Source organism: Sphaerodactylus townsendi, linkage group LG03, assembly GCF_021028975.2.
Source record: "Sphaerodactylus townsendi isolate TG3544 linkage group LG03, MPM_Stown_v2.3, whole genome shotgun sequence".
Lineage (NCBI taxonomy): Eukaryota > Metazoa > Chordata > Lepidosauria > Squamata > Sphaerodactylidae > Sphaerodactylus > Sphaerodactylus townsendi.
Window position 1 is genome coordinate 23838713 of NC_059427.1, and position 18211 is coordinate 23856923.

At 45.1% G+C, this 18211-nt stretch overlaps 1 protein-coding gene across 1 annotated transcript in view; it reads right to left on the bottom strand.

The window, feature by feature from the left end:
- Positions 1–1198: 1198 nt before the first annotated feature.
- The window catches only part of ARIH2 (ariadne RBR E3 ubiquitin protein ligase 2), a 48368-nt gene continuing 31355 nt past the window's right edge, over positions 1199–18211 (bottom strand). The window contains exons 7-16 of the mRNA XM_048490033.1: positions 17589–17710; positions 16649–16758; positions 15683–15800; positions 13839–13889; positions 13683–13704; positions 12325–12476; positions 9511–9654; positions 8519–8587; positions 6377–6460; positions 1199–5097 (exon numbers count right to left, since the gene is read on the bottom strand). Of these exons, the coding sequence (XP_048345990.1) occupies positions 5026–5097; positions 6377–6460; positions 8519–8587; positions 9511–9654; positions 12325–12476; positions 13683–13704; positions 13839–13889; positions 15683–15800; positions 16649–16758; positions 17589–17710 (944 nt within the window). The 3' untranslated portion in view covers positions 1199–5025. The remainder of the gene's footprint in view (positions 5098–6376; positions 6461–8518; positions 8588–9510; positions 9655–12324; positions 12477–13682; positions 13705–13838; positions 13890–15682; positions 15801–16648; positions 16759–17588; positions 17711–18211) is intronic.

Here is an 18211-nt window from a genome sequence, read left to right on the forward strand (position 1 = left end):
GTGCCCACCTAAAAACCATTTGGACAAACAAGGGCTTTTTCATGCTACTGTTATGCACCCTCTTTTTCTTGATAACATAGAAAAACAGCTTTCTATGTGAGTAAATGTTTTATTCAGTCATATGCAAGGTCCAAGATAAAAGTGTTTGCCTGGCAGAGCATTCTCTATGCAATCTGTTTTTGCCCTTCAATCTCACAACAGGTCTTCTCACAGACCCTTTAAGAACAATTCCCTTTTCTGAATGGGTGATTTAGGCTTAATTTCTTTATCCGTGAATCTCTCTCAATTTTACAAAAAAAAAATAATGGGTAGGAACTATGAAATGTACCACGCTGCAGGGGTTTCATGCCACAATATTCTCCATTACTGTCCACATGTGTGAAAGTTGGATAGTCAAGAAAACTGATTGGAAGAAGATAGATTCATTTGCAATGTCCTGTTGGAAGAGAGTTTACATGTATCACGTATCACCAAAAAGATGAATCAGTTGGTTCTAGACCACATCATGCCTGAAATCTCCCTAGAAGCTAAAGTGAATGTACTGAGGCTGTCATACTTTAGTCACATCATGAGAAGCCGTCACTGGAAAAGGCAATTGTGCTAGAAAATTTGAAGGCCGCAGGAAAAAAGGGCCAACATGAGACAGACTGACTCAATCAAGGAAGCCATGGTCTGCAAGATCTGAGCATTAAGGTTGTTAACAACAGGAAGTTTGCCATATATTGGATCCAACTTGATGGTGCTTTACACACCCACACTCGTGTGTTTCATCTTGCCGCTTTGTTTGCCACCTTTAGACTAAGGAGATGCTGGGGTTTAAATATAGATGGAATAAATTGGTAGCAGGCTAAATGCGCACATGAAAATTAGCAAATGGCACAACTACAACAACAAATCCACTGTTAAAAAACCTCCTGGCCTAATTAATGAGGCAAAGCCAACCCCCTCCACTAGGTGGTCAGGCGATAGCTCAGTCAAGGATACAAGATGGATAGCAACTTCTTCTGACCAAATACTAATACAGCTGGGGACTATGCTCTCAGCTTTTAAATGACGAAGAACCTAATCATTCCTCTCTTGTCAAGGAAGACTCAATGTTCGCTGAACTCTTCACACCTCTTCTCTCTTTCCCTTCTCATCATTTTGGACAGAAAAGTTGATCAGCAAGGCAAAATAAAAATAAGAAAGACACAGAACATTTTAAAATTAGAAATTCACAATTTATTTCAAATAAACAATTGGGGGGGGGGTGTCTTAAGGGCTTTTTTTCTTTGCCCCTTCCTCCCTAATGCCAGAAAAGGGTTGGCAGTTTCTTGAGATTGCGTCACCCCTGTAACTCAGTGAGGGAGAGAGCAAAGGCAGCCATGATAATGTATCACTCTGCATAATTAAAAAAAAGCTCCCATAGCAGAAGCTACTACCTGAAAACTTGGAACAGTCCAGACTTGAGTGAGCACACAGAAGAGGCTTTTCCGTGAAAAATGGTGAACGTATTTTTTTTTTTAAAAATTGTTAAGTGAATTGAGACAGTGCAATGATATAGAAAGTAGTCTCTGGTTCTTCCTGGAGTACAGACAGGTAAGTTACACTGTGTGCAGAACAGTAACAGCATGCAGCTTAGACTGTCAGAGAACTCCTCTGCTGCTACAAGGAGGTGTGCTATGAGACTGCAAGTACACAACTGGTTAGAAGATCTCTCCTGACTGAGCAGCTTCTTTTGGCATGGCCATGCAAATTCTGGGGTCACAGACTCCCCTGCCTGCCTGAATTCCGTGTCACCTGAATGTCTCCAGTGTTCACTATTTGAAGCTGGTGCAGAGATATTGCCTTAGGAGGTCCGCATCTCTTTGTAAAAGAACCGAACACGTTAACTGTAAGCCAAGCCAAAATAAAACAGCACTGGAGTTCAAAGGTGCGCCGAACCAATTAGAAAATAATAAATAAAAGAGTCCTGGCAGAAAATGAAAGGAGCACCGAAGCTGACATTTGGAGCTCTCAGAAGTTGGACATTAATTTACTATGGGGTGGGGGAGAGTACCTGTTTACACACACTGGTCTCAGCAGCCATTCATTCTCACTAGCAGTCTTGCCATGGCAACAGGCTCGATATGGCACAAGCTTTAATTTTAAGCTTTCTGCAGCCTGCCCCCATCAATTACAAACTTCCTTTAAACCGGCGCATCATGCAGTTCTGAAATAGGAAGGTTGTACTGGAAAGATAAACACCCTGATTTGATCTGAAAACTTCCTAGAACAAAACAGTTGTTAACACAAACAAATACTACCTGTTGCAAAAGAGATGGCAGCCCGGGCATGAACCAAGTTGGGCTTTCTACAGCACACCTGAAACAAACATTTATTAACACATCCTTATTTTGCCTTTCGGTGTGGGTCAAACAGTTTGAATATGGGACTGCTGATCTAGCTGAAAATTCTAGGGCCACAAAATTAGAATCTTGATTGGTTGTTGTGGGTTTTCTGGGCTGTGTGGCCGTGCGCAAGCTGCAAGTGGATCTTTTGTGACAGGCAGTTCAGGGCTAGAGAGTCATGCAGCCCCTACTATGCTAGTTCAGTGAGCCACACAGATCCTGCCTAAATTAAACCTGCACAGATGAGGACACACCTGATGCTCGGCAGATTGAGCATAAACATAAGGAAACCAGCGGATCAGGCTGGCATTTAACAGCAGGAATTAACTGCAACTCTCCTATCAAGAGGCTAATCTTTGGCCAACAATAGTTGCGCTAACAACAAATTCCAGCACGAGTGCTTTATGCACAGCATCTCATCAAACCAACAGTGGAATGAATGTTACCATACCCTGCTGATCAACATCACACACACACTGAAGTATCTTTTTGCATTTGCTAAAAAGATGATCTCTTCCTCTTTTTATATATTGTCAGGGTCCAAACGTGGACTTCAAACAGAGAAATAAAAACATCTACAGCCAAGGGAACACAATTACATGTCATGACCCCTTCCTTAAAGCTCATTAATATAGGGGAGGGGATAAAGACAGGTTCAAAGGAACAAGCCTGTTGAGGTCATCATGATGTAGCAGCTACAAGAGACCACTGGGGAAGCAGAAGGAACAAACACAACGGGAAGTGAGGGGAGAATAATTGTGGGGGTGGGGTGGGGGGTTCTTTGTATTCTGTGTCCTAGGAAATTATAATGTAACCTGTATCTTCTTTCACGCTTCTTTAATCTTTGATTAATTAGCATGTGTGCTGGATCTGTGTATGTTTACATCCTGGAGCCATTTATTTCAAGGAAAAACCAAGCGATGGGCAAAATAATTTTCCTTGGAGTGCGCTTGAGGTAGTAGCAGCAGCTGAAGAGAGAGAAGGTGGCAAGGTCTAGGACAAAAGCCAACACTAATTTTAAGAAGTTTCCCACTGTAAAGGCCTATAAAAACAAGCACACTAAGCACAGAACAATAATCCCCGGTCAAGCCTTCTGATCCAACCGAAAAGTTCATGATCCACGCACAAAGAAGTGCTCAGTGCAATAATGGTCACAGAAAGCAGCAAAGAAACTGGATGTTTGCATTTGTGTCCAGCAATCATAGCAACTCCAGGAGAACGCCAGCGGTTCTATCTCCCTATGTATGTTACAGTCCATATAAAGTCCATACCCTTAGGTTTTCTGTACGATGGTTGCAAAGCTAGCTCCTTGCTAAATCGAATAGAGGCGATATCACATTTAAACACATTCCAGAGTCCTCTGTCCATTACACGCCACCCGCAAACCTTCATACTAAGTAATGTACACCCCTCTGCTGCCAAATTTGCCAGCTGCTTTACAACCGGTGGCAGAATAGTTCCCAGGGAAACAGTGTAAGTTTACCATTGGCACATGTTTCTGCGGATTTGCCTTACGCTGCCAAGATTTTTATCAAGCAGCATGTTAAGCAGAACAGCTTTCCCTTGATGCAGTGGCGGGGAGGTCTGGTTTTGCCAGGGCAAGAGGAATCAAAGTGGATGTATCGCCTTACAGTCATGTACAGGATCAGGTTTGTAAGTGATCGAGTTGCACAGATATGCAAGGCCCGGACAGAACACAGCTTGTTCCTGCTGCTCTGGAGCAAAGCCGACGCCTGTTTATGATGGCATCAAGGGGAAAGATGTGGTGTTATAATCCCTTGCAGCATTTTTAGTTTTTTTGGCAGAGGAGAGTAGTCCAGAGAAACAAAAGCCAAGCACCGTATCCATGCAGCAGACAAACTCAGATTTATGGATTAGGAACAGAATGCATGGAATAGCAGAACTGAGCTTCCCAACATTGAGCTTTGCCCTACTGTCCCTGAGTAGCCAGAAAAGAACGGGAGAGCCACTGGACTGTAAGCTTATTCCTTTGCCGTTCCTGATGGTCTTCTGGCCCAGCCACTGGTCTTCCCGTGCAGTCACGAAACAAGCAATACAAACAGCGCACAGAAGAGGGGCTAACAGAAAGCCAGTCGTATTATTTCACAATCACCGGTGCAAATGATGACTGGAGGAAGGGGAGGGGGGAGGGGAGGGGCAAATAGAAGAAAAGCCATTGATTTTACAAGCAGCTTATCAAAAAGGAAAACACACTCCAATTCCAATTTATTTGTTAAAAAGGGTTTCGTGTCATTCTAGGTTTCGCTTTGTGTAATTGTACAACTGTCAAAAATTACATCAGTTTTTAATGGTCTAACACTAGGAACAGCCGCTCGGGAGGCGAAACATTAGAACTCCTCCCCAGAACAACCAAGAACTAGGGGAAATGTCCCAGGAAAAGGTGCCCACTTCTGAACTCCAGCCTGGCAGAAACAAAAGCGGAAAGAGAAGGAGAAAAAAACAACCCAAAAAACCCAAAGAACTAAGCTGTGGTGCTAGCTCATGTCTGGCTTGCGAGGGGAGGGGGCAGTGCTGTCCTCAGCCCTTCTCTGGCGAAGGGGTGGAGCCAGTTTCTCACACGGCTGCTTCCGTCGCTGCTCTTGTGGCCACTCTGCTCCCTGCTCTCGCCCCTGCGCCTTGATGTCTCTTGCCAACTTTATGTGTCGTGGAAGTCTTTCAGCAGGGTCCTCCTCCTCTGCTCTGCTATGTGCATCTGATTCTCCAAGTCCTGGGCAGGGAGAAAGAGGCAAAAAAAGGGAGCAATCTTTTAGATTGGCAAGGAAATGGACCCCCCACATACGGCATGAACAAAAGAGACAGAGAGAATATCTAGAAATGGAGCGAGGGATGGGGGGGATTCACACAGGGTATACAAACACCCAGGTACACACACACACGACAAACAAATAACACCAAATTAGGAACCTGAGGAGCCCAGTGAAAAAAACACCTGCACTCCCTGCTAGGCAGGGAAAAATACTGAAAGAAAATGGCCTCCGGAGCACTAACAGGAAGTGACGCGGCGTTATTCTGTTTTTTCATTGGTCCCTGCCTCCTTGCTATTAGTGGAGAAGACACCCATCTAAGATGTCCCCTACCTACAGTAGAAAGACACAGAGCTGAGAGTAAGAACCCCAACGGGACTGATCTACTACATCTGATGTCCTTCTTCAGTAATAACTTGAAGGACTGCCAAACAGGGCACAGACTTGCTGGTTTCCTAGAGAAGCCTAAAATTGATTTCCAAATGAATTTTTAATATTCTGGATTTCTAGCCTCCTGGAGAAGGGCCACTGGCTCAGGCCCCTTCCGCACATGCAGAATAATGCACTTTCAATGCACTTTGCAGCTGTGCAGAATAGCAAAATCCATTTGCAAGCAATTGTGAAAGTCGACTGAAAGTGCATTCTTCTGCACATGTGGAAGGGGTCTCAGTGGTAGAACAGATGCTTGGCATGCAGAACTTCCCGGGTTCAGTCCCTGGCACCTCCATTTAAAAGACTCATGTCCCAGGTGACATGGAAGACCTTTACCTGAAACCCTAGAGAGCTGAAGCCAATCTGACAAAGCTGACCTTGATGGACCAATGGTCCTACCCAGTGGTGGCGAACCTATGGCACTCCAGATGTTCATGGACTACAATTCCCATCAGCCCCTGCCAGCATGGCCAATTGGCTGATGGGAATTGTAGTCCATGAACATCTGGAGTGACATAGGTTCACCACCACGGTACCTATTCAGTATAAGGCAGCTCCATACAGAACTTCCATAGTTGACAAAATCGAGAGCAGGAAAAAGAGGTAGCATTTTCTGTGAACATCTGAAAGAGTTTATATGCTGCCTCTCCTGAGTCCTGTCCAAGTAAAGCCTTGAAACATCAGGAGGGGTGTGTGTGTCTCCTTTCACTCTCTGCAAACAGGCTGGTTGAGACCTGCCATCTGAATGGATGTTGAGCTCATTAATAGAAAGATCAGGTGGGAGGGGCTGGACCAAGGATGTTTACTTACCCCTCTGTCATAACTGTCGGCTCTCTCCACTTTCCATGAGAGATTTTCTATTTCAGCTTCCAGCTGAGCTTGCTGGTATTCAAACTGGAACCAAAGAGAACAGAATATTGGGAGAACAAAGACAGAAGGGACACCTTGCACCGCCCTCGCCCTTCCCCAGCCTGTTGCCCACAGAAAATCCTCTTGCTGCTGCTGAAACTCAAAAGGCGCTTCTGAAGGAATGAGGAGCTACAAGCCAAGACTGAGGCAGGTTTCGTGGGCTCAGATAACCAGAATGATGAGCTGTCACATCTGGTGTGAACCGACATGCACCCCGGAAAGGTGACGGGCTTCAAGCCAGTTCAAATCCCAGTCATCGTCTCTCTTCCCCATCTATCTGGGATCATCCGACAAGGGTTCATACGTCCAGAAACCTACAGATTTTGTCAGTAGACAGCTATGGCACAGAGAAACTTTTGAATTCAAAAGTCAGGCAGAGCTGTGACATGCCAACTACCTACATTTCATATTTTATATCTATAGGATTACTGTCCATCCCTTTGGGTTTCTAACCCACTTTTTCAAAGTGTTAAAGTTTGGAAGACTAGTGGACAAAAGCACATTTGCGAAAAAGTACCATATATACTCGTGTATAAGTCAAGTTTTTCAGCAAATTTTTTGTGCTGAAAAAGCCCGCCGCAACTTATACACGAGTCAGCTGTATTTAAAAAAATATGTTAGGGTTTTTACTTTGTTGGCCTCCAGGGGGCACAGTTTTTAGGCTAGCAGCACCAAAATTTCAGGATATCATCAGGTGACACTCCTGATGATACCTGCCAGGTTTGGTAAAGTTTGGTTCAGGGGATCCAAAGTTATGGACCCCAAAGGGGGTGCCCCCATCCCCCATTGTTTCCAATGGGAGCTAATAGTAGATGGGGCTACATTTTGAGGGTCCATAACTTTGGACCCCTTGAACCAAACTTCACTAAACCTGGGTGGTATCATCAGGATAATCTCTTGCTGGTACCAGCCAGGTTTGGTGATGTTTGGTTTAGGGAGTCCAAAGTTATGGATCCCCAAAGTGGGTGCTCCCATCTCCCATTGTTTCCAATGGAAGCTAATAGTAGATGGGGCTACCCTTTTGAGGGTCCATAACTTTGGACCCCCTGAACCAAACTTCACCAAACCTGGGTGGTATCATCAGGAAGGTCTCCTAAAGATACTCTGAAATGTTGATACTGCTAACATAAACATTCCTCCCCTGACAGGTTGTGTGAATGTCCCTTCTAAAATGACACCTGCCATGTGTAATTTTAAAAATATGTACACTAAAAATAATGAACTATTCTTTTAAAAAGCAGGGTAGTTTTGAATCACAGTGAACAGGCATGTTCATTCCAGTTTTTATTGTAAGATCCATTGTTTAAAACCCTTCCTTTAAAAAAAGCTAAAGTTTTTGTACTTTTAAAGTTATTGTTGATACCATCTTGTTGACCCTCTTTTCCATTTACAGAGCTAGTTTACTGTTTTTCTTTGAAATAAATATTCAAAAACATTTAACCTACTGATGCCTCAATTAATGTAATTTTATTGGTATCTATTTTTATTTTTTGAAATTTACCAGTAGCTGCTGCATTTCCCACCCTCGACTTACACGCGAGTCAATAAGTTTTCCCAGTTTTTTGTGGTAAAATTAGGTGCCTCGACTTATATGCGGGTTGACTTATACACGAGTATATATGGTACTTAATTTGCTTTTAAAAAAATCAATGAAATGCAGTTCATTGTGTGCCTGCAAAACAAACGTTAAGAAAAACTGAGATCCGCTGCTACTCAGCTTTGCAGAAGTCAGAAAGAACACCAGCTAAGAAGTTCTTTTTTAGAAGTTATTATTAGGAGGCCTATGAATTAGTGAACTCTTCCTATTCAGGTAAGAGACACTGGTTGCGATGAGCTGATTTTTACCTGTTAGGCCTGCATTCCGGCACTTGGAGAGCAGCTTACAGATGTTTCCTGCGCAGTCACTCAGCTAGGCAGCTGGATGGGCTACTAGCTTCACCAGCTGTCTCATGCTCCTCTGTGCCACTGACCACCCCAAGCCATACTGCCACGGCTCCTGTGTTTCCCAACCAAAAATAGGTGCCAGCAAATCACATGTCTTACCAATTTCTTCCTGGGACCAGATTCCATATAGTAGGCATAGGGATATGTGTACTGTAGCGTGTAACGACACTACAATAAAAGAGAAAAAGCAAAACACAAGGGATGTGTGTCAGCACTGACTACATTTCTTCTCCCAGTGCTGTGGGGGGTGGGTATGTGGCAGACTGTCAGCATTAGTTCTTAGAAAGCCACAATAACAGAAGAAAAAGAGAAGAGTTGGTCTTATGACCCACTTTTCTCTGCTACAAGGAGTCTCAAAGCAGCTTACAATGCCTTCCCCTGCCCTCCCCACAACAGGCATTTTGCAAGAGTAGGTGGGGCTGAGAAAGTTCTGAGAGAACTGTGACTGGCTCAAGGTCACCCAGCAGGCTTCATGGGGAGGAGCAGGGAAACAACCCCAGTTCGCCTGAGTAGAGTTCACCACTCTTCACCACTATACAACATCATGCAATGTGGTGGGTGGGTGGGGTGGAGTTAGTCATGCCCATTAAGGTATGTTGCGTGGTCTGATACCTGGGGACTTTTAGAGCTTGTGGTATTAACCCAAAAGTTTCAGCAGGAGGAGGAGGAGAAGAAGAGGAGTTTGGATTTATAACCCCCTTTCCCTCCTATAAGGAGACTGAAGGGGCCTTACAAACTTCTTTCTTTTCCTCTCCCCACAACAGACACCTTGTGAGGTAGGTGGGACTGAGGGAGTTTGAAACTACACCCTCAGGGCCACCAAGAGAACTGTGACTAGCCCAAGCCCACCCAGCAGGAAAGTATGAGTGGGGAAACAAATCCGGTTCATCAGATAAGAATCCGTTGCTCGTGTGGAGGAGTGAGGAATCAAACCCAGTTCTCTGGATTAGAGGTGCCTGGCAGCTCTCCAAAGTCAGGGGTAACATCTCACAGTAACACAGTTCATGACTAGACGCCCCCTGCTGCCCAGCTTCCACTTCGCTGTTTTTCTGACAAAAGTTCTTTGGTGCCAATAAGCCAGAGAAACCAACCTTTGCAAGTAGCTTTGCTGCATTCTGTAAATACTGCCAGTCTATCCATGTCCCCAGGTTGTTCATCACCCGTTCTTGTATTTTTTCTTGAATTCGCTGGTACGTCTGGGCCTCCAACTGCAAGCTCTTGTTGTGGTTTTCCCACTGCAGAAATGAAGACAAACACGTGAGATAAGCACTACCTTTCATTAGAGGGAAAAGAAAAGGCTGGGGGAAAGTCCGCTGGACCAATTAGTTCGGGAAAAACAACAACTGAGAAACACCTTTCCTTTGATCCAATAAAAGCTATATGATACACAGACCTTGGGCATAGAGAAGCATGTTTCAGTTCTAAGCCTTCGCGTCAATAGACTACCGTGTTTCCCCGAATATAAGACAGTGTCTTACATTAATGTTTGCTCCCAAAGATGTGCTATGTCTTATTTTCAGAGGATGTCTTATTTTTCTGTGTTCTGTTCGTCGGGCATGCTTCCAAACAAAAACTTTGCTATGTCTTACTTTCGGGGGATGCCTTATATTTCGCACTTCAGCAAAACCTCTACTGTGTCTTATTTTTCGGGGATGTCTTATATTAGGGGAAACAGGGTAGTAGTCCTGCTTGGTATCTGCATTATCTGTGAATGAAATGGCCTATGAAACTGGGTACGATTTAGATCACAATGCAAACAGGGCATACTGAAATATTATCCTTTGTGTTGTGCTTTTTTTTTTAAAAAAAGCATTCAAATATGCCAAGTAATATTTTTTTTTGCAGGGTCACAGTCTAGTTTCCTAAAAATGCCAATTTCCTTTTCAAAAGAAAGCTTCCAGTTTTCATTATTGATTGTATTTTGATTCACACGCTACCTTTCTACCATGTGGTCCTCCCAACTGCTTACCACCCATGATTAAACTATAACGTGCTAATGTTAAATCAGTAAAAAAATATGTAAAAAGCCAGCAACCAAAACACTGCGATGATGCTAATATTTTGAAACAGGCAGTCAGAGTGTTTGACCGGTGGGGAGATCCAGGTTTGACTCCCCAGTCCACCGTGGAAGCTCGCCAGGTCCCACATTTTCAGCCTAACTTACCTCACAGGATTGATGAGGGTAAAAAACAGAGGAGGAAAAAAACCCCACAGTGAATGCAGTCTTGGAGGAAGGATCGGACAAAAACTTGAAAGCTAAAAGGTGGTGAAGGTCTGAAGCTCCTGGGTCTGAAGCTAGCTGCTTTTCAGTCTCAGAGATTCTATAAGGCAGTGATGGCGAACCTATGGCACGGGTGCCAGAGGTGGCACTCGGAGCCTACTGCGGTGAGCAGGGAGGACTCGGCTGGTGGGCCTGGTGCCTGTGCTCTGGGTGGCTGCTGCCCGAGGGGGCGCAGAGGAGGCAGATATGCTATAGAGGCACAGAGCAGTGTGTGCAGGACTTGCTAGAGGCTAGAGCAGGCTGGCCCCTGCTCGAGCGGGTGGGGCGTAGGAAGAAGGAGCCAACCGTTTTTTTCAAAACTAAAACCTCAGCATTTAGGTTAAATTGCCGGGTTGGCACTTTGCAGTAAATAAGTGGGGCTTGGGTTGCAATTTGGGCACTTGGTCTTAAAAAGGTTCGCCATCACTGCTATAAGGCATTTTCCTACCTGTGACTTCATTTATCTGTATTTCTCCTACCACCATGCATCTGGACGACTGACAGAATTCTTTCCTGTAGATTCACCCTCCTCCCTTATTAAGATCCCCAGATTGCTTTTCAAAAATTCCCTCCAATTTTTTGAAAAAAAAAGTTGGGCATATCACCACAATAGCTATTGAAAGGATAATCACCTCTGGCAGGAACATGCTCCCCCCACCTCCATAGCAGAACTTCACACCTTGTAATTAAACCATTCTGGATTAAAATACTCAGCATTAAAAAGGACAAGAGAGACAGGAAAGTTCTCGGCCCAAGAAGACTGAAGTGCTGCCGCCAGTCCAAACTGAGACAATAAGAGGAGCAGTGTACAAGTATCACACAAGACTAGATAATGCTTTGGATACTGTAAAGATCCACCCGATGGAGCCTTAGATATGCAAAATGTAACTGGTATGGGAAGAAGAAGAAGAGTTTGGATTTATATCCCCCCTTTCTCTCCTGCAGGAGACTCAAAGGGGCTTACAATCTCCTTGCCCTTCCCCCCTCACAACAAACACCCTGTGAGGGGGGTGGGGCTGAGAGAGCTCCGAGAAGCTGTGACTAGCCCAAGGTCACCCAGCTGGCATGTGTGGGAGTGTACAGGCTAATCTGAATTCCCCAGATAAGCCTCCACAGCTCAGGCGGCAGAGCTGGGAATCAAACCCGGTTCCTCCAGATTAGATACACGAGCTCTTAACCTCCTACGCCACTGCTGCTCTCGGAAAAGCACTTTATTGGCACAATGGGAATATGGAACACCGGTGTTAAAAAAAACCCATTCAACATTCCTTATACACAGGTAAGCAATTCAGAAAAAACTGCAAGCTAGGATGAGTTCCCATTTTTGGTGCCAGGGAATGCAGGAGGCAAAGTGTAGCCTTGTCAGAAAACTCTGCTGCATAAGACAGGCAATTCGGTGTCAGTGAACTTAAAGCAACCGACTGTTGTGGGCTTAGTAAAGGAACACTCGCACGATGCTGCTGGCAGGGATTCTATGGAAAGGAGCCTGCCTCTGGAAGAATAAACTGATGGATCTTCAACTACTGCAACTGCACCTTTTGCTACATGTGGTTTCTCACACAGTCATTGTTTGCATTGACCTCTGCCCAAGGCTGGATGCATTCAAAAGGCTACAGTTGGCTCTGGCCAAGGAGATGGCTCCTACCCGCTCAAAATAGAACAAGTACTTCTTAAGGGCCTCCCTGGCCTGCGCCTGCTGACTCTGGTTTACAATATCAGGATTCTCTTTGTACCGACTGCATTCGTAGTATTCGCTGCCGTGAGTCTTCCAGTCTCCCAGACACATCCAGCAGAAGTCTGTTATTGCAAAGGAGAGGGCAAGTTACACTGCAACCCTGATGAAAAAGCAAGGAGAAAAAGCACCCTTCCCCCCACCAGTAAATGAAGTTACTATTTTAGAGATCACTATCATGATCAGCCTGGTTCTTGTTAGATCCTGCCATGTCTCCTGGGCAGGACATGGGATCCTCTGTCCGTCCGTCCGTCCGTCCGTCCGTCCGTCCCTCCCTCCCTCCCTCCCTCCCTCCTGTCTGCTTTGTTTTAGTTCTGGCTCCAAGGCAAAGCCTTATCTGCTTGCTAGACACCTGCTAACTATTGCTCTCCACAGGACTTGAGAATGTAGATCAGAGGCACAGCTGGACCAGAGTGCGTCCCGTGCACACTGCCTCTCCCCCCCCCCCCCCACCACTTACTTTAGGAAATAAAGCAGGCTGGAGGCCTGTTCTGATGGGAACTACATTTCCCAGGGTACTCTTGGAAATGTAATTCCCACACAGGCAGGCCTGTTCTGCAGCCTGCTCAGTTTCCTAAAGTAAGTGTGGGGGAGCGCTGGGGGGGGCCCCCTCCCGTGGTGCCCCCCCCCCCACTTACTTTAGGAAACCAAGCAGGCTGCAGAACAGGCCTGCCTGTGTGGGAACTACATTTCCCAGGAGACCCTGGGAAATGTAGTTCCCACCAGAACAGGAAGGCCTGTTCTGCAGCCTGCTTGGTTTCCTAAAGTAAGTGGGGGGGGGAGGGGCCGGGGGAATTTTGCGCCCCCCCTCGTGACTGAAATTCGTGCGCCTGGTGCGTGGCGCACCTCCCCGCCCCCTAGGAGCTTCGTCACTGATGTAGATTGCTTTGAACTAAAAGAAGGCTGTACTGTTTCTAGACCATGGGATTGGAAAGGACCAAAGTCCTCTTGGTTTCTGGTGTTCAGGGGTGGGGGTGAGTGTGATGTGGAGGGGCATGATGTGGGTATAATGAAAGGTGTTTTGACACTTAACCATTAGTTCTGACAATAGAAATCTGAATGCTTTTCCCTGATACTGTTTCATAATAAAGAAATCATCTGAACACAGAGACTCATTATTGAACAGTCCAGGGGTATGACGGTCACTGTACACTGTTACCTAAGAGTGCTTTAACGGGCCATCAGGGTTGTGTTCAAAGCAGAAAGAGATGTAATTCTTGCCCTCCCTTCCTCCCTCCTCCACTGCAAACCTCTTAATTCTGTCCACTTACCATGTTTGCATTTAGAACATTGCTGGAAGAGAGGAGAAAGGGGCGGGGCAGAGGGAGAAAGAGAGGGAAAAAACGCTTTAGTCAAGGCTCAGACAAAGGCAACAAGTATGTAACTTGTTTATAAAGTAATCCTGATCTTGCTCAGGACCTGCTTACCATGTGATTACAGCCACCGTTCTTTTCAATACAGATATTGCACTTGGGACACTGGGGAGGGAAAAAAAGTATATATCAAAGCCTAGTTCCCATTTCAATCTTTCCTCCTTTGATATCTTGTGCCTTTTTCAGATCTGCATTGATTTTTCCTTCTCACCTGGCTTTACATAATTGTGTCGAGTCCAAATTGCATTTGCGTTTAAGAGTGCAGAGAAGGGCAACGAGGATGATTGAGGGACTGGAGCACCTTCCTTATGAGGAGAGGCTGCAGCGTTTGGGACTCTTTAGTTTGGAGAGGAGGCGGCTGAGGGGGGATATGATTGAAGTCTATAAAATTATGTATGGGGTAGAAAATGTTAACAGAGAGAAATTTTTCTCTCTTTCTCACAATACTAGAACCAGGGGGCATTCATTGAAAATGCTGCGGGGAAGAATTAGGACTAATAAAAGGAAACACTTCTTCACGCAACGTGTGATTGGTGTTTGGAATATGCAGCCACAGGAGGTGGTGATTGCCACTAACCTGGATAGCTTTAAAAGGGACTTGGACAGATTTATGGAGAAGAAGTCGATTTATGGCTACCAATCTTGATCCTCTTTGATCTGAGATTGCAAATGCCTTAACAGTCCAGGTGATCGGGAGCAGCAGCAGCAGAAGGCCATTGCTTTCACATCCTGCAGGTGAGCTCCCAATGGCACCTGGTGGTCCACTGCGAGTAGCAGAGAGCTGGACTAGATGGACTCTGGTCTGATCCAGCTGGCTTGTTCTTATGTTCTTATGGTTTACACCTCAGCCCATGCTAAATATTAAAGGAAGGGGGCAGAAGGCAGGAGGATTGGTGAGGTTTGTCTGGAGAACTGAATGGACTCTAGCCTTTCTCCCAGGGTGAAAGCTTGAGTTGGGTAGACCTGCTAGTCTGTGGCAGTAGAACAACATTAGAGCCCAGTAATTTTGCCCTTGGAAAATTTTGTTTGGTCTTTCCAGAAGATGTGAGGTATCACTGCCAGCTACAATGACTGACATCTCTGAACCTACCATTTTGAACAAGCTTGGCCTTAATTAGTTTGATTGATGAGTGGGGAGTCGAAGGAGAGAGAAGAGGAACAGAAAGGACAGAATCAATGCAAATAAAGGTAAAGTTTCCCCTTCAGTTGTATCCGCTCCTGGGGCACCACTGCAAGCAGTGATTTTATAGGCAAGCCTCTTTTGTGGGATAGTTTGCCATTGCTTTCCCTGGCTATTCTTTACCCCCTAGCTGTGTGCTAGGTGCTCATTTACCGACCAAGAATTGAATGGATGGCTGAGTTGACCATGAGCCAGCTGCCAGGATATCTGACCCACAGGGGGCTCGAACTCCTGACCGTGTGAGTGGCAGTGCAAGCACTTAACCACTACGCCATGTGGCTCCTTCAATGCGAATAGACCTCTATTAATATATATACTACTACATACAAGCTACCTGTTGGCAGCTTATGCCCACCTTATTTTAGATTTAAATGAGACAGAAATGTTAAATACCACGTGACTCTTTGGCTCGAAGATTTCAGCTGGGTCAAAGTTATAAATGAAACTCAGTCAAGCTAATGGAGGCTGAGCCAAAATGGGCGGCTGAGAGGTGTCAGTCAGTGTATTTGGCAATGATATCCCACTGTGACAAGGAGAGAAACACAGCTCACCATGACAGGCCTCTGAAGATGCCAGCCACAGATGCCTGCACAGCTTTAGGAGCAAAAACTACCAGACCACAGTCACACAGCCTGAAAAACCCACAACAGCCAGTTGATCCAGGTCATGAAAGCCTTTAACAATACATTCTGAAACATCTAACACCCCCACGCCTTACATCTTTAGTGTGAGCACTGATGTAGTTAGCTGTTTCAGAGTCATCTGCACACTTGGTGAGCCATTTTCGGATGGTGGCACAGTCCGTGGGAGCGTGGTACATCTGTCGACACTTGAAACTTAAGCAAGCAAAGAGAAAGGTAAGTCCACTTTCTGTGAATGCTGATACAGGTTAAATGACTCTTTACGAAAGAGGGACATCCATAATGCAGAGCTGTGTGGTCTCTGCCATTTTATGGAAGTGCTCTGAAATATGCTAGTACTGGACTACTGGACACAATTTAGTTTCAAGAGAATCCCACTAATATTAACTTGAAGACTGTAATGATCAAAAAGCAACTTTCTGTCTCAGGGGTCTGCAACCTGTGGCTCTCCAGATGTTCATGAACTACAATTCCCATCAGCCCCTGTCAGCATGGCCAATTGGCCATGATGGCAGGGCTGATGGGAATTGCAGTTCATGAACATCTGGAGAGCTGCAGGTTGCAGACCCCTGTTCTAGCTCTTATACGCAAAGTTAAATTCATAAAACGAGTGGCAAATGTGATGAAATCACAAAAGCCCAGGTGAGGGCCGAGTCAGATTTCGAGTAGGCAGATGCTTGGGCTACAACTCCCTGCTTTGGAATAATTGCTCAGCAAAACGAATAAATGTGCTTCACACACAGATGACAGCAGTTTGGCTAGTTTGATCCAAGCTAGCCCAAGGTCACTGAGCAGGCTTCATGTGTAGGAAAGGGGGGAAAGAACAGTTTGCCAGATAAGAGCCTGCTAATCATGGGAGTGGGAAATAGAACCTGGTTCTTCAGATTAGACTCCACTGTTCTTAAGCACTAGACCACACTGGCTCTCTTAGGGCTCCTCGTGAATTTCATTTCATTTCCCTTTAACTAGCATGCAGGGGAAACCCCAAACCTTTACAGACTTCTTGTTAAGACTGAGTTCATCATAGAGTTTCACTTCCTTACCAGAAAACTTCATTGCATCGATTGCACTGTACTCTGCGGGCTTTGGGCTCCTGTACCTGTATGACCATAGGACAGTCTGCACCAGGACACAGCTGCAGCTGAAAATGGCTCTGGAACATACACCAAAAAGCTGCATTAAAACCTTATCTAGGAATTACAAACACAGTGATATCCTATGTTTTATGTGCCTCACCAGAGAAAAGCTCAGCCAAAACCAAATGCAGATCCTGGTTGGAATTCTTATCAAAGGGAAATCCTTGCCAGGTTGAAGAAAACTATGCTTCTTAATGTACTTGAGTGTTTAACATGGTTGATGATCGATCACCTTTACCGTTCAACTATCTCTGATACAATTTTCCCCCTAGCTGAAACTGATTTATATATATTTAAGAAGGTCACTTTTCATTCTCAGGAGGATGTCAGATACAATGTCTCTTCTGCAGCAAACGATACGCTATAATTGATGTTCTTGAATGTCATCTTGGGCAGAGTTTGTTGAAAAGGGGATAAAATAATTGGGGCTTTTTAAAAAAGAAAATGATCTCCTTTCATTCATTTCTAGTGTTAGTCAGTGCCTCCGACAGTCAGGGCTACAGCCTAAAGCAGTGGTGGCGAACCTATGGCACTCCAGATGTTCATGGACTACAATCCAAAACAGCCCCTGGCAGAATAATGTCAAAGAAATAAGCTCCTGTGGATGTGAATGCATTTGCATAATTTATCTAGAGATAAACTCCTGTGGATGTGCATGTATGTGCATAATTTATCTTGTTTCCTAAGTTCAGTTTTTCAGATGATTTAAAACAGGGGTGTCCAACTCTGGCCCTCCAAATGTTCACGGAGGATGTGCTGATGGGAACTGTCATCCATGAACATCTGGAGGGACAGAGTTGGCCATTCCTGTTTTATTTCTTTGGCATGATATACGAACAAGCAATACCTCAATGTAATCTCTGAAGAGGTAGCGCCTGTATTTGTCTTTCAGCTCCTCGCTAGGTAGCAGTGGAAATACAAAATCTTCCGGCGTCCGGAGCAGACAGTCCTGAGCCATGCAGGAGATGCCTATTAAAATGAAACCCAAAAAAAGGCTACTCCAAGTAAAGTCACCACCAACATTACCAGCGCAAAGCAGAGGCCTACAGCAATTTCAGAAGAGAGTCAAATCCCCAACATGAAATTAAATAGAGCTTTGAGAAACCTAAACATGGGCATCGAACATTAGAAACGCTCAATGAGTAAAAAAAAATCAGCTTTAAGCAAAGGGAAGAGAAGACAAGGGGACAGTCTACCCTTCAGAAGAATAGCAATAAACCTATGAGAGAATGGTTGTGGTGGGTTTTCCAGGCTGTGTGGCCGTGGTCTGGTGGATCTTGTTCCTAACGTTTCACCTGCATCTGTGGCTGGCATCTTCAAAGGTGTATCACAGAGAAAAGTCTGTTTCACACTGTGTCGAGTGAGAAGGGAAAGTTTAGTGGGGTATATTGTCCATGTCCCAGGGTGGGGAACCAATCAGTAAGTCTTTTGGTGGAACTTGCTATGCAAAGGTGTGGTTGAGTGCTTTGT